This window comes from Strix uralensis, chromosome 33 (genome assembly GCF_047716275.1).
Source record: "Strix uralensis isolate ZFMK-TIS-50842 chromosome 33, bStrUra1, whole genome shotgun sequence".
In the NCBI taxonomy this organism is placed as follows: domain Eukaryota; kingdom Metazoa; phylum Chordata; class Aves; order Strigiformes; family Strigidae; genus Strix; species Strix uralensis.
The window spans coordinates 1,435,955-1,451,070 of record NC_134004.1 but is presented as its reverse complement, the minus strand read 5'-3'; the positions used below and the strand labels follow the sequence as shown (position 1 = coordinate 1,451,070).

Sequence of the window (15,116 nt, the reverse complement as noted above, 5' to 3'; positions counted from 1 at the left end):
TCCCGTTACAGCCGATCCCATTACAGCCGATCCCGTTACAGCCGATCCCTACAGTTGATCCCGTTACAGCCACTCCCGTTACAGCCGCTCGGGTGACAGCGGCTCCGGTGACAGCGGCGGGCGGGCGATGGTGGCCATCCTCGAGCTCTCCCCCGAGGCCTCCCGGCTCCTCCTCTCGGCCGCGCTCTCCCTCGCCGTCGTCCTCCTCTTCCTCACCTTCCTCCCCCTCGCCCTGAGGGGGGGGCACCCGCCAGGTCAGTGCCCGCTGGTTACCAGCAGGGAGGGCAGACCAGTACCCACAGGGAATACAGACTGGAACCAGTAAGGAGGGCCAACTGGTACAAGTATAGAAGACACACTGGCATCAGCAGGGAATACATACTGGTACCAGTAAGGATGACAGACTGGTACCAGCAGTGTGAGCAGACTGGTGCCAGTAAGGAATAGAGACTCATACCAGTAAGGAGGGCAGACTGGTACCAGTAGGGAATACAGACTGGCACCAGTAAGGAGGGCAGACTGGTACTAGTAAGGAATACAGACTGGTACCAGTAAGGAGGGCAGACTGGCACCAGTAAGGAGGGCAGACTGGTACCAGTAAGGAGGACAGACTGGTACCAGTAAGGAATACAGACTGGCACCAGTAAGGAGGACAGACTGGTACCAGTAAGGAGGACAGACTGGCACCAGTAAGGAATACAGACTGGCACCAGTAAGGAGGACAGACTGGCACCAGTAAGGAATACAGACTGGTACCAGTAAAGAGGACAGACTGGCACCAGTAAGGAGGACAGACTGGTACCAGTAAGGAATACAGACTGGTACCAGTAAAGAGGACAGACTGGCACCAGTAAGGAGGACAGACTGGTACCAGTAAGGAATACAGACTGGTACCAGTAAGGAATACAGACTGGTACCAGTAAAGAGGACAGACTGGCACCAGTAAGGAGGACAGACTGGTACCAGTAAGGAATACAGACTGGTACCAGTAAGGAGCGCAGACCAGCACCTGCAGGACTGTGCCCCCCCATGCCGGGGAGGGGACACCCCCCGCCCCCCGCCCCTCCCTCTGGGGGCCCCATTTAGGGGCTGGCGGGGCGGCGGGTGCCAGTCTGCGGGTGCCACCGGGACTGGGGGGGACCTCGCCACCCTTCCCACCCTTTTTTTGCCCAATTTTCCTCTTTTTCCAGCCAAGAAGATGGCGCAGACGCTGCGGGGACATGGGCACAGCGAGAGCCTGGGTGCCGGCAAAGCCATCGCCGTCCTCACCTCCGGGGGGGACGCCCAGGGTAAGGGACACCCCGGTGACCCCAAAAGCTGGCGGTTGCGTGAGGGTCGAGCCCCATTTTGGGGCGAAACCAGGTGAAAACGGGACTTTGGTGGGCAGATTCCTGCAGCCTGTTGAGTTGCTCGAGGGGTTTTCTCCGGGTCGGGGTTTTGGGGGTGACCTTGGGGGGGTCGGCGGGCGAGGAAGCCGTGGGGTAGAGTTAAGGGGAGTTTTGGGGTGCAGGGGGGGGGTCTGGGTGCGCGTCCCCCCACGCCAAAATTTAGGGGGGGCTTACGGGGACAGGAGCAGTGTCCCGGCACGAAGCCAACGCCAGAGAAGTTGCCTGAAAACGCAGGGATTCAGCCCAAAGCTTGCCCTCCACCTGGCTGGCTGCAGGAATGGGGGGCACCCCAGTTGGGGGGGGGGAGGGCCTCTTCCAGCCTGTGGGGGGGGTCTCTGCTTGGCTTCCCCCCCACCCCCCCCACCCTTTCTGCCGCCGCCACTGCGCTTGTCACCCGGTGTCATGCGGCACCGCCGCTAAATGTCACCGGGGCAAAAATAACCCGGGCAGCTGCGGGGCCGGCTCCGTGTCGGGGCCGGGGGGGGGGGTCTGGGGCGCTGTGCGAGGTGGGGGGGGGGGCATAATGGCTTTGGGGGTCCCCAGGGGGTGACACTCTCCTCCTCCCCCAGGCATGAACGCGGCCGTCCGCGCCGTGGTGCGGGTGGGGATCTACACCGGCGCCAAGGTCTACTTCGTGCATGAGGTGGGTGCTGGTATTTCCGCCCCCCCCCTCAATTTTTTTAGCCCCCCCCAAACCCTTGAGGGGGGTTGTTTTAACACCACGTTGTGTGTATGTGTGTGTCCCCCCCCCCTCAGGGCTACCAGGGGCTGGTGGACGGTGGGGACAACATCAAGGAGGCCACGTGGGAGAGCGTCTCCATGATGCTGCAGCTGGTGAGTGGCTGAGCCCGGCCAGCTCGGTGCACCGATGGCGGGGGCCAAGGGGGCAGATGGTGTAACCCTACGCCGCGGCGCTGGGGTCAAGCCTGAAAATAACCCGAAACTGGAGCTGGGAGAAGGGAGGAGGAGGAGGGAAGGGGGGGGAAGGGATGGTAGGGAGGACACAGGGACACCTCCCTACCACCCCTCTGTCCATGGAGGGGTGGGGGGGGGGACACCCAGCACCCACGTCGGGGTCCCGCAGGGGGGTACGGTCATCGGCAGCGCCCGCTGCCAAGATTTTCGGACGCACGAGGGACGCCTGAAAGCTGCCCGTAACCTGGTGAAACGCGGCATCACCAACCTCTGCGTCATCGGTGGCGACGGCAGCCTCACCGGCGCCGACACCTTCCGCGCCGAGTGGAGCAGCCTCTTGACCGAGCTGGTGAAAGGGGGTACGTTGGGGGGGGGGGGGGGGGGGGAGTGTGTCCCCCAAAATTTTATCTGCAGGGTGGAAAGAAAATGGTGGTTTTGTACCAAAATCCGGGCGGCTGTACCAAAATCAGGAGGGGTTGTAGATAAAAAAAGCGGGTTTTTTTTTTCCCCCCGCGCGCGGGAGGTTTGTGTCGGTGTGAGGCCCCGTGGGGATGTTTTGGGGGGGACGCAGAGGGAAAAGGGGGTGTCCCACCCTGCGGCAGGGGGGATCACGGCGGAGGAGGCGAAGAAATCGAGTCACCTGAACATCGTGGGCATGGTGGGCTCCATCGACAACGATTTCTGCGGCACCGACATGACCATCGGCACCGACTCGGCGCTGCACCGCATCATGGAGATCGTGGATGCCATCACCACCACGGCCCAGAGGTGACGGGGACCCCCCCCGTGTCCCCACGCCGGAGGGGGGGGACCCAGGTGTCCGCGCCCCGCTCGGGCTTGTCGTGGGGTGAAACTCGTGTCTCCCGCAGCCACCAGCGGACCTTCGTGCTGGAAGTCATGGGTCGCCACTGCGGGTACGTCCCCGCGCCGCCACCTAGATCCGACTCCCGATAAAGAAAGTGGGCGGGGGGGGGGAAAAAAAACCCTAAACGGCCTCTTTTTAACCCGTTTCAGCTACCTGGCGCTCATCACCGCCCTGGCCTGTGGCGCCGACTGGGTCTTCATCCCCGAGGCCCCCCCCGAGGATGACTGGGAAGACCACTTGTGCCGGAGGCTGACGGAGGTAGGACGGGCTCCGGCGGGTGCCTTGTCCCCGTCCCTGTCCCCGTTGTCACCCCCGGTTCTGCCCCCCCCAGACCCGTGTGGGCGGCTCGAGGCTGAACATCATCATCGTGGCCGAAGGCGCCATCGACAAGCACGGCAAGGCCATCACCTCCGACGACATCAAAACCGTGAGCGGGGATGGCGGGGAGGAAGCCCCTTTTTTCTTTTTTTTGGGGTTTTTTTTGGGGTTTTTTTTGTCTCCCCAGCCCTTTCCCGGCCCCACAGCGGGGCCGGATCCAGGCGCATCCCTGTCTTGCAGCTGGTGGTGAAGCGTTTGGGATACGACACCCGCGTCACCATTTTGGGCCACGTCCAGCGTGGCGGGACACCCTCCGCCTTCGACCGCATCCTGGTAGGCAGCTCCCTCCCCCGTGCGACCCTGGGGGAGAGGGGGTCCCCAGGGTGGAGGGGGGTGACGTCCCCGTCCCCATCCCCGTCCCCACAGGGCAGCCGGATGGGTGTTGAAGCCGTCATGGCTCTGCTGGAGGGGACCCCCGAGACCCCCGCCTGCGTCGTCAGCCTCTCGGGCAACCAAGCCGTGCGCCTGCCCCTCATGGAGTGTGTCCAGGTGGTGAGTAAGGGGGGGCTGGGACCCCCCAAGAGCACCCCTGGGTGCCCCCCCCAGAGGGCTGCACTGCAAACACAGCCGGTATAAAGCGAACGCGGCTTTAGGGAGGCAAAGGCACGCGGCGTGACGAAAGCCCGGCCGGTGCGGCGCAAACGCATCCGGTGTGACGCAGACCCGGCCAGCGCGGGTAAAAACCCGGCGGGGGCGAGTCAAAGCCCCGCGGTGCGATGCAAAGCTGGCCCACGCGACGCAAACCCAGCCAGCACGGTGCAAATCCATCCAACCCAACGCAAACCCATCTGGTGCGGTGCCAACGGCATCCTGGCTTGTACCAGCACCAGCGTGGCCAGCAGGGACAGGGAAGGGATCTGACCCCTGTGCTCGGCACTGGTGAGGCCGCCCCTCGATGAGTGGGTTCAGTTTTGGGCCCCTCACCCCAAAAAGGCCCTTGAATGACTCGAGCGTGTCCAGAGAAGGGCAACGGAGCTGGTGCAGGGTCTGGAGCACAGGTCTGATGGGGAGCGGCTGAGGGACCTGGGGGGGGTTTAGTGTGGAGAAGAGGAGGCTGAGGGGAGACCTCATGGCCCTCTGCAACTCCCTGAAAGGAGGGTGCAGAGAGGGGGGAGGAGTCTCTTGAGCCAAGGAGCCAGCGGCAGGCCAAGAGGGAATGGCCTCAAGCTGCGCCAGGGCAGGGTCAGACTGGCTCTTAGGAAGGATTTCTTTGCAGAAGGGGCTGTTGGGCGTTGGAATGGGCTGCCCAGGGCAGGGGGGGAGTCCCCATCCCTGGAGGGGTTGAAGAGTCGGGTTGAGCCAGCGCTGAGGGATCTGGTGGAGTTGGGAACGGTCAGGGGGAGGTTCATGGTGGGGCTGGAGGAGCTTCAAGGGCTCTTCCAACCCGGATGATTCTGGGATTCTGTGAAAGCCACACGGTGTGATGCGAACCCGGCTGGCGCGATTAAAACTCAGCCGGTGCGACGCAAACCCGTCGGATGCGCTGCAACCCCCCGCGGTGCAGCACAAAGCCACGCAGGGAGATGCAATCCCGTCCCACGCGACGCAAACCCGGCCGGCACGGCGCAAACCCGTCCATCTTCACACACCACCCCCCCCTTTGCTCCCCACAGACCAAAGACGTGACGATGGCGATGAACGAGGGGCGCTTCGAAGACGCTCTGAAGCTGCGGGGCCGGTGAGCGTCTGCACCCCAATTCCGGCAGGGACTTGGGGCTCCAGCCAACACCCCCCACACACACCCCGCAGGGCACCCCCGGGGCTCCCACACCCACCTTTCCCCCCTCCCCCCGACCTTTGCAGGAGTTTCCAAAACAACTGGAACGTGTACAAGCTGCTGGCACACATCCGCCCCCCCTCCACCAAGGTACGGCAGCGGGGAAGGGGGTGATGGGGACCCCCCCCTGAACCCCACAAGCCCCCCCCCACCGACACCAGCTCTTTTCCCCCCCCCGCAGAGTGGTTACACGCTGGCCGTGCTCAACGTGGGCGCCCCGGCCGCCGGCATGAACGCGGCCGTCAGGTCGACCGTGCGCATCGGCCTCATCCACGGGCACCGGATGCTGGCGGTGCACGACGGCTTCGAGGGGCTCGCCTACGGGAGGGTGCGAACCCCAGGAAAAAGGGGGTGCACGGGGGAGGGTACAGCCCCAAAAAGCAGCAGCCACAGCCCCACAGGGATGGGGGATCCCCCGGGACGGGGATGCTCGACCCCTTTTCTAACCCCAACCCCACCGTGGTTCATCCCGTTGTTGTCCCGCAGCCTGGGGGGCACCGGGTTACCCCAATATAACTCTGATACGGTCACAGCAAGGTCAGCGCACCCCAAAATCCTTCCCCTGTCCCCCTCTAACTTGCTGCTTTCCCCCCAGGTGGAAGAGATCGGCTGGGACACGGTCGGCAGCTGGACGGGACTGGGAGGATCCAAACTGGGGACAAAGAGGTAACGCTCCTCCCGGGGAGCCCATGGGGGGGGTCCCCAAGTCGAGCCCCCCCAGGCCGGGCGGGCTCAACCAGGGAGGTTTCACCCTCGCAGGACCCTGCCCAAGAAATACTTTGAGGAAATCAGCATCAACATCAGCAACTTCGGCATCCACGGGCTGATCATCATCGGCGGCTTCGAGGTGAGTGCGAGGGGGTCGTGGTGGGAGGGTGCAGGCAGCTGCCGGCACCCTGCCTGCACCCTGCCTACACCGACCTGCTGCCCACAGGCTTTCACGGGCAGCCTGGAGCTGGTGGAGGGCAGGGCCAAGTACGAGGAGCTCTGCATCCCGCTCTGCATCATCCCCGCCACCGTCTCCAACAACGTCCCCGGCTCCGACTTCAGCATCGGCGCCGACACCGCGCTCAACACCATCACCACGGTGCGGCCCCGTGCCCCCCCCCAGCCCCCTTCCCCATTTAACAGCAGCATCTATTAACCTAAATCCCCTTTTTTTCCCACCCTAATTCTTCCACCTCCGCAGACCTGCGACCGCATCAAGCAGTCGGCGGCCGGGACCAAGCGCCGCGTCTTCATCATCGAGACCATGGGCGGCTTCTGCGGCTACTTGGCCACCATGGCGGGGCTGGCGGCCGGCGCCGATGCCGCCTACATCTACGAGGAGCACTTCAACATCCACGATTTGCAGGTTGGGGACCCCCCCGCACACCCCATATCCCCCCACTCGGGGCACGGCCGCAACCCCGGGGGGGTGGGGGCCGCATTTATTCCCGTTTCCAAGCCCCACCAGGCTCATTTCATGCTCTACTAAGGTCAACGTGGAGCATTTAACTGAAAAGATGAAGACGACGGTGAAGAGGGGGCTGGTGCTCAGGTACGTCCCTCCTGGGGTGGGATAAGTGAGGGGGGGTGGCTGAGACCTGCCACGCTCATGTCAACGCCCCCCCCCACCCCGCCGCGAGCTCATCTCCTTCCCCTGGCGCAGGAACGAGCGGTGCAACGAGAACTACACCACCGATTTCATCTACAACCTCTACTCGGAGGAGGGGAAGGGCACCTTCGACTGCCGGAAAAACGTGCTGGGGCACATGCAGCAGGTACGGGCCCCCCCCGACAGGCAACAGGAATGGGGGACACCCCCCCACCCCGCCCGGGGAAGGGGCTGTGGGTTGGGAGACCCTCGCCTGGGGCTTCCCCCCATTCACCCAATGACTTTTCCGGCGCAGGGCGGCACCCCGACCCCCTTCGACAGGAACTTTGGCACCAAAATGGGTGCCAAGGCGGTGGCCTGGATCACGGGGAAGATCAAGGAGTGCTCCCGGCACGGTGGGTGCCACACCGGGCTGGGGGGGGCGTGGGGGGGCGTCTCTGCCTTGTTTTCCTTCCCACCGCACATGGGTGCTCCGATACCTCAACGCAAGGGCTCCCCTGCACATTTCTGGGGGTGCTCTCCCCTCCTGGGAGCGGGGGGTGGTGTCTAAAACACTAAGCTCGCTCCCCACCTCCCCTCACAGGTCGGATCTTCGCCAACACGGCCGACTCGGCTTGTCTGCTGGGCATGCGCAAGCGCAGCCTCGTCTTCCAGCCCATCGCCGAGCTCAAGGAGCAGACAGATTTCGAGTAGGTGCCCCCCCTTTGCTTCCCCCTCCACCCCACACCCCCGAGGCCGTACCCCAGGCAGGATAATTTCCATCTCTCTCTCTCACCCAGGCACCGCATCCCCAAGGAGCAGTGGTGGCTGAAGCTTCGCCCCATCCTAAAAATCCTGGCCAAGTACAACATCGAGCTGGACACCTCGGAGAAAGCCCACCTGGAGCACGTCACCCGCAAGAGGATCTCGCTCGAGTCCAACATTTAAAAGGCCATCGCTGGCATGGCCTCCCCCGCCCCGGAGCGTGTCCCCCCAGGGAACCCCCCGAAACAAGCGCTCCCCGTTGTAGCTCACGCTCCCCGTTCTAGCTTGCACCCCCTCAGGGAAGCCAGGCAGCACCTTCACACCCCGAGGGCACCCGTGGCCTCGGCAGAAGAGCGGTTTTCCTGAAGCAGAAGGTTTCCTCAGGGTAAATTTTGGGTTGGTTTAGCTATTTTACGGGCTTTTTTAAACAGAAAAGCGGTTCCCCAAGTGTTGCGGCGGGATATTGCGATGAGCTGAGAGTAAGAGGTCTGGGAAGAGTCCCCAGGGCACTGTTCTAGTGTTAAAAATTCAGAATTAAGACGCTTCAATAAACTCACCACTCAGTTGTGGTGGCCAACACGAATCGTGCTCCGACCCTCGGCGCTCACCCCCCGGGGAAGGAGAACGCGGCTCCCCCAGCTCCGCACGTACCCCTGGTCCCGACGGCTTCACTTCCCAGCCCAACAGGGAGGAATAAAATATATAAAATCTGATTTTTCTCCCCCCCCCGAGTTTCTCCCATAAAGCAATTACAAAAGTTTACCTGCCTGACTTCACCTTCGAGCGCAGGGAGCGGCTCTCCCAGGACCCCTGGGCGAGGAACGCGCACACGGAGGATGATGCAGCTCGGTGCATCGTCAAGATCCCCCCCAAAAAAACCCAAAAAGTGGAGGCGGCGCAGTGTGGAGGGGAGCAGCGAGGGGGATCGGAGGGGGCAGGCTGCGGTCGGAAGCAAAACCCACACAAAACTCATCAGCGTGAGGGTTTAAAAGGCGTCACCACGGGCCAGTTCTGAGGTGTGACGGGGACCGTACGTGGGGCCAAAACGGAGGACGGGAATAAAACACCAGCAGCGGCACCCCCAAACCCCACCCTGACGCAGCCTCCCCGTTCAGGGAGGACCCCAAAAGAGCAGGGCCGAGCCCCTGCGCTCCCTCGGTGAGCCCGGCCGCCAGCGTGCGACAGACACCTCCGAGCGCGCGGCGAGCGAGCTGTTTATTTCCGTGAACACGCGACGGGGACGCCGCTGCCGGCCCCACGGAGAGCGGGTGCTGCCCACGGCGGTCCTGCCCGGCGCCCCGCTGCCCGCCTGCCCTCCTAAAATCCCTACGTACACACACAGAAATAAAATCAACAAGAAAAACGGTGAGTTGGCGGTGCACAAGCGAAGCTAAGGAAGAGCTCGGGGTGGGTTATGGCGTGGCAGGTGGGAGGGAAACCCTCTGCTCCGGGGCACAGAGCAGCCACGCTCTGAGCAGAGCAACTCGAGAGGGAGAGAAACATTTCCTCCGCTCACACAAATCACAGCCCCACAGCGTCGGCTCTTGAGCTGCTCCCACCTTCTTCCCCTCCGCAGCGCTGAGGCGTCTTAAAAATAATAGATAAGAAGGGAAAAAATAACACTTCCACGTGTTGAAAGGCTGCGGACACACAAGCGCTGCCCCGTCTGCGGGGTGTTGTGGTTGTGTCGGGGTGTTGGCGCCGAGCGAAGGCGTCAGCCCGCAGCGTTACACGACGTACGGGCTCGCTACAGGCGCTTGGGGGCGGGGGGTTTCCACCAGAATTTCAGCTGACGCGTCCCACGGGACTTCTCCGGGTCTGACAACACCTTCTCGTGATTTCCTGCCTCAGGTCCTTCAAAGAAGGAGCGTTTCCCCGTTCTCCCCGCACCTACAAAGCCTTCCTTTCCCCAAGGTCTGCCCCAACACACACAAAAAAAAAAAAAAAAAAAAGGGAAAAAAACAGGTTAATCCAACAGCTGGGATATAATTTGCCATTAAAGGGGGCTTGTTCATCTCACAGGCTGAAATCGAGGGGTGAGGAGCTGCTGAGCAGGCGCTGCGGGCAGAGAGACGCCGCGGAGCAGCACCGGTGGGTCCCCGCTGCCCCGCGCCAGCTCTGAGCGGAGCGGGATGGAAACCGGGACGGCGACCGGGGAGGGGACTCCGGCACCCGCGAGTCCCACACCAAACGGTCAACCTCATTTCCCGGCGCTCGCCACGAGGAAGCGGTGACGAAGAGCCCCGGCGCCTCGTCCTGCGCTTAGCTGAGGAGCAGCACGTACTCCTTCAGGCAGGTGGGCAGGGGCAGCTGCTTCACCGCCTCCGGCAGGAACCGCACGCCCAGGCTGCGGCGTACGGCGTAACGCGACAGCGTCTGTAAGGTACCGGGGGCCGAGCAGAGCAGGGTGAGCTTTTCGCAGAGCTGCTGATCCCTCGTCACCTCCCAGGGCATGCTGCCATTTTTTCTCAGCTCAAAATGTCCGATAGCTCGATGGAGAAGATCGAAGCAGGAATCCTCACGTTCCGTACCCAAGCCCCGAACCAGCAATGCCACCAAGCGCGAGATGGGGGTTTGGCCTTTCAAATTAACCACCCGAACCTCCGCCCCGAAGTCGAGCAGGATGCTAACGCTCTCCAGGTTCCCCTTCATGGCCGCCCAGCTGAGCGGCGTGTCGTTGTTGTAATCGCGGGCGTTCACCAAGGCGCCGTTCTCCAGCAGCGACCGCACGCACTCGGCGTTGTTCTTGAAGGCGGCCCAGTGGAGCGGGGTGTCCTTGTTGCCGTCCAGCGCGTTGGGGTTGGCCCCGTACTCCAAGAGGATTTCCACGCAGGTTTCGTCCTTTTCCGCCGCGTAGTGAAGGGCCGTTCGGTTGTAGCCATCCAGGGCGTTGACCTGCAGGTGAAGGGGAGGGAGGAGAAAGGATCTGGATGGGGGGGTCACTGAGGTACCCCAGCTCCTGCTGGCGGCGGGGGAAGCTCCGCCAGCAACACACGGAACTGTTTCCACCTCCCAGATTTAGTGGATGGGAAAATGAGGCAGGGAGTTGGAGGAGGGATGACCCGCCAGCGGCCAGAAGTGCCAAAAATCAGGCAATATATAGGTTTTGATTTTCCCTTCAGGCTTCCGCCGCAAAATGACCCTCCCTCTGCGGACGAGCAACACTCCTGAGCTCCCAGGAATAAATATTTCACTCCCTACCGGGACGATAAACCTTCCCCTGGGCCCATTTTGCCCTGTGAGGGGGCCCAAAACTGGCCCCACTTAAAACCGTCGGCTCAAATCTCAGCACCCACCGCTGCCTCCCGCCTTCCCGGCCCCGTTTTTCCAAGGGCCCTTTGCGTTTTTTTAACATGGTTTTGTTCTCTCCGAGCGTTTACCTCGGCTCCCTTCTGCAGCAGCAGCTCGACGCAGTCGGCGTCAGCCACCATGCAGGCGCAGTGCAGCGGTTTCAGGGTGCCGTGCATGCAGTTCACGTCGGCGCCCTGCGAGAGCACAGGAAACCGCAGTCGGGATTAGCAAACCCACCCGTTCTTGGCCCTTTTCCACCTCCAGCAGCAGCTGATGCACCTTGATTTGCATCGTTAGAAAACGTTTATTAATAGCTACCCAACGTCACGCTCCCACGCAAGCCCTGGGGTTTGTTTTCAGGCCGGGCACCGCGGTTGCACAGAGCTCCCCGCCGGGCAGAAGCACTCCACAGCCTGTGTCCCTGCTCCTGGCTTTCATTTTAATTAATTAATCGTTACTAAACGATGCCCTGGGTGCCACAAGGGTCCGGTACAACCCACGCAGCCGCTTGCTGTCTGCGTGCCAGCTCTCCGCTCCGGCAGCATCACGAGGAACGGCTGGTGCGAGGCCGACAGGGCAGGGGGGTTGGAAAGGCAAGCAGGGTGCTCTGGCTCCGGTAAATAAACCGGCAGCGGTTCAAAACTCACCGGCAAAGCTCCGGCAGGGCTTGAGGTGCCCTGGGAGCATCCCCCCGAGGCGGGGCACAGCCCCGAGCTCAACCCGGGGGCTCATCGGCTTTGAAAGGGCGTCTCAGAGGAGGGTTAAGCCGCTCTGCAGAGCCCTCGTCACCCGAAATAGCTCAGCAGCTGCCCGGATCAGTCAGGCTTAGCTCGTAAGAGTGACCCGGGCAGAGGTGAAGCCCCCGGACTCCCCCTCCGCGGGGCCAAGGGCAGGCTCCAGCTTCAAGAATCTCACCCCAACGGGAGCGATGCGCACAGCCCGGCGCGGCCCTTCCAGCCGGGAAACACCTCCCCCCCCGCAGCACCGGGGCACCCCGGTAGCTCACGGAGGGGGTCCCCTCTCCTACAAACCCTCCGTCTCCTCCAGGGCCGGGCCGGGGGGCTGGGGGGGGCCCGGGGCGGCTCACCCTGCCGATGAGATCCTCCACGTTGTCCCGCGGGAAGGAACGGATGGCGGCGATGGTGCGGATGAGCCGCTCCGACAGCGAGTACTTGCTCTGGATGCTCTGCATGATGTACCACATAGTGCGCGCCGGCCGGCCGCCGCCTCCGCATGCCCCGGGCGGCCCCGCCGAGCCCCCGGCGCCAGGCCCCGACGGGCCCCCCCGCTGCGGCGGGGGGGGGGTGGGGTGGGCGGGAAGAGCTGCCCGGGCCGCACCGAGCGCCGTGTGGAGAAGCGGGAGGGTCCCGGAAAAGTCCCGGGGGGGTCCTGGGGGAGATCCCGGGCGTCCGCGCGGTCCCAGCGCGGCCGCTCCAGGCCCAGCTGGAGGCGGAAACCGCCGCCACCCGGAAGTGATGGGAAGGCGCGGCCGCGCGTGCGCAGGGGAGGCCACGCCCCTTCCCTCACCTCTCCGCCAATCCGGCTCCCAGCATCCCCCGAGGCTCCGCCTCCTCCCGGTTCTTCCGCCCCCGGCCTCGGAGGTCCCGCCCCCCGCTGCTTGCTTTCCTCCAATCGCCAGCCGATCCCGCCCTCAAGCCCCGCCCCTCTCCCGGCTCTCCACCAATCCGCCCTCTCCCTGCGCGCCCGCTGGGTTCCGGTGGCAGCGCTGAGGGGGACCCTGAGGACCCCCGGCCTCGGCGTCGCCATGGCAACGGGGCCTGGCGCACCCTCAGAGCGCCCTGGGCCGAGGCCCGCAGGTGCCACCCCAGGGGGACACCGGAGTGTCCCTGTGAGGGTGACACTGGGGTGTCCTTGCGCTGGGTGACACCGGTGTTTCTCTGCCTCTTGGGGACAGTCGGACAGTGGCGGAGCTGGGGACGGGTCCGTGCCCGGGTGTGACGACAGCTCCTGCCGTGGACCCCTGAGCGGGTTGTCACCACAGCCCGGGCCTGTCACACGGGGTGGCTCGGCAGCTGAGGGGTGACAGCCCAGCCCGGGGTGACCCAGCACCCCGACACGGTGACAGCCAAGCTCAGGGGGTGACCAACACTCTGACACAGTGACAGCCAGGCTTGGGGGTGACCTGACACCCTGACAGTGTGACAGCCCAGCCTGGGGGTGACCCAGCACCCCAACACGGTGACAGCCAGGCTTGGGGGTGACCTGACACCCTGACAGGGTGACAGCCCAGCCTGGGGGTGACCCAGCACCCCAACACGGTGACAGCCAGGCTTGGGGGTGACCTGACACCCTGACAGGGTGACAGCCCAGCCTGGGGGTGACCCAGCACCCCAACACGGTGACAGCCAGGCTTGGGGGTGACCTGACACCCTGACAGTGTGACAGCCCAGCCTGGGGGTGACCCAGCACCCCAACACGGTGACAGCCAGGCTTGGGGGTGACCTGACACCCTGACAGGGTGACAGCCCAGCCTGGGGGTGACCCAGCACCCCAACACGGTGACAGCCAGGCTTGGGGGTGACCTGACACCCTGACAGTGTGACAGCCCAGCCTGGGGGTGACCCAGCACCCCAACACGGTGACAGCCAGGCTTGGGGGTGACCTGACACCCTGACAGTGTGACAGCCCAGCCTGGGGGTGACCCAGCACCCCAACACGGTGACAGCCAGGCTTGGGGGTGACCTGACACCCTGACAGTGTGACAGCCCAGCCTGGGGGTGACCCAGCACCCCAACACAGTGACAGCCAGGCTTGGGGGTGACCTGACACCCTGACAGGGTGACAGCTCAGCCTGGGGGTGACCCAGCACCCCAACACAGTGACAGCCAGGCTTGGGGGTGACCTGACACCCTGACAGGGTGACAGCTCAGCCTGGGGGTGACCCAGCACCCCAACACGGTGACAGCCAGGCTTGGGGGTGACCTGACACTCTGACAGGGTGACAGCCCAGGCTTGGGGGTGACCTGACACCCTGACAGGGTGACAGCCCAGCTGGAAGGTGACCCAGCACCCTGACACAGTGACAGCCAGGCTTGTTGGGTGATTTAACACCCTGAAAGGGTGACAGTCTAGCCCAAGGGTGACCCAAGACCCTGATGGGTGACAGCCCAGCTGGAAGGTGACCCAACAGCCTGACAAGGTGACAGTCCAGCCTGGAGGTGACCCAGCACCCCAACAGGGTGACAGTCAATCTTGGGGGTGACCCAACATCCTGAAAAGATGACAGTCGAGGCCGGGGGTGACCCAACAGCCTGATGGGTGACAGCCAAGCTTGGGGGGGGGGGGGGTGACCCAACACCCCAACACAGTGACAGGCCAGCCTGAGGGTGACCCAACAGCCTCACTGGGTGACAGCAGAGCTGGGGGGGTGACCCAGCAAGCACCCTGACATGGTGACAGCCTGGCCAGGTGACACAGGGACTCGCACCCCCAAACCTGCTCCGGGGGAGGGGGGGTGAACCCACAATGACCATCGCTGGCCGGCTCACGCCGCCACCAGTTCAAACCAGTGACTCCCAGTCTGACCGACCGCTTCCCCCCGTCAACAGCCGCCGGGCCAGACCCTCACTCGGGGCGGGAAGGGTTAAAATCATGGAGCTGAGCAGGGAGCGGGGGGGGGGGAGCTGGGGGTCCCCAATGCGGGGGGGCACTGGGTGCCCCCATCTTCCTCCCCATGTCCCCCCCCACCCCGACCTCAGCGGCTCCATCCAGCTGCAAACATCTGGGGGGAGAGTTTGGGGGGGGCTGGAGGACCCCGACCTTCAGCCCAACGCCCCCCCCCAGCTGCCAACATCTGGTTGAATTGGGGTGCTGGAGGGGGGGGGGCACTGGCACCCCCCCGATTTTGTCCCATCCCCCCCTTCCAGCTGCAAGCGCCTGGTGGAGTGTTTGGGGGGGCGCAGGGGGAGCCATGTCCCCCCCTTAACCCCTCCCCAGCCGGATGGCGGGGGGGGGGGGGGGGGGCAAAAGACACCCCTTTGCCCCCCCAACGCCCCCTTAGCTGTAAACCCCCAGCACCAGCGGGACCCCCAGAAGGGCCTTATCCCCCCCCCGTACCCCCACAATGCCACACACGCCGGGGGGGGGTCACAACACCCCCCAACCCCCCCCCCCCCCCCCCATTGATGGGGGGACACGCCA

The 15,116-nt window shown here is 64.0% G+C and overlaps 2 protein-coding genes across 2 annotated transcripts; one reads left to right on the top strand and one right to left on the bottom strand.

Annotated features, from left to right (window-relative positions):
- Positions 1-1,101: 1,101 nt before the first annotated feature.
- Positions 1,102-8,377, top strand: PFKM (phosphofructokinase, muscle). Its single transcript, XM_074853838.1, has 22 exons — positions 1,102-1,289; positions 1,958-2,031; positions 2,145-2,222; positions 2,473-2,662; positions 2,906-3,071; positions 3,173-3,217; positions 3,318-3,426; positions 3,500-3,595; positions 3,727-3,819; positions 3,913-4,038; positions 5,160-5,224; positions 5,350-5,413; positions 5,505-5,651; positions 5,919-5,989; positions 6,083-6,170; positions 6,258-6,410; positions 6,513-6,677; positions 6,802-6,863; positions 6,975-7,086; positions 7,216-7,315; positions 7,504-7,609; positions 7,700-8,377. The coding sequence occupies exons 1-22, from the start codon at positions 1,199-1,201 to the stop codon at positions 7,845-7,847; spliced, it is 2,349 nt and encodes a 782-aa protein (XP_074709939.1). The 5' UTR covers positions 1,102-1,198; the 3' UTR covers positions 7,848-8,377.
- A 483-nt stretch (positions 8,378-8,860) lies between these two features.
- Positions 8,861-12,411, bottom strand: ASB8 (ankyrin repeat and SOCS box containing 8). Its single transcript, XM_074853852.1, has 3 exons — positions 12,043-12,411; positions 11,045-11,149; positions 8,861-10,559 (listed from the first exon to the last, which is right to left on the bottom strand). The coding sequence occupies exons 1-3, from the start codon at positions 12,157-12,159 to the stop codon at positions 9,927-9,929; spliced, it is 855 nt and encodes a 284-aa protein (XP_074709953.1). The 5' UTR covers positions 12,160-12,411; the 3' UTR covers positions 8,861-9,926.
- Between the last annotated feature and the right edge of the window lie 2,705 nt (positions 12,412-15,116).

Bases quoted from the DNA above. Each gene is read 5' to 3' on its own strand.
- PFKM (XM_074853838.1), top strand. From the start codon at position 1,199: ATGGCGCAGACGCTGCGGGGACATGGGCACAGCGAGAGCCTGGGTGCC. The intron at 1,290-1,957 runs GTAAGGGACACC...CTCCTCCCCCAG, and splicing joins CTCCGGGGGGGACGCCCAGG to GCATGAACGCGGCCGTCCGC. The intron at 7,610-7,699 runs GTAGGTGCCCCC...TCTCTCACCCAG, and splicing joins AAGGAGCAGACAGATTTCGA to GCACCGCATCCCCAAGGAGC.
- ASB8 (XM_074853852.1), bottom strand. From the start codon at position 12,159: ATGTGGTACATCATGCAGAGCATCCAGAGCAAGTACTCGCTGTCGGAG. The intron at 11,150-12,042 runs GTGAGCCGCCCC...GTGCTCTCGCAG, and splicing joins TGGAGGATCTCATCGGCAGG to GGCGCCGACGTGAACTGCAT. The intron at 10,560-11,044 runs GTAAACGCTCGG...CTTCACCTGCAG, and splicing joins TGCTGCAGAAGGGAGCCGAG to GTCAACGCCCTGGATGGCTA.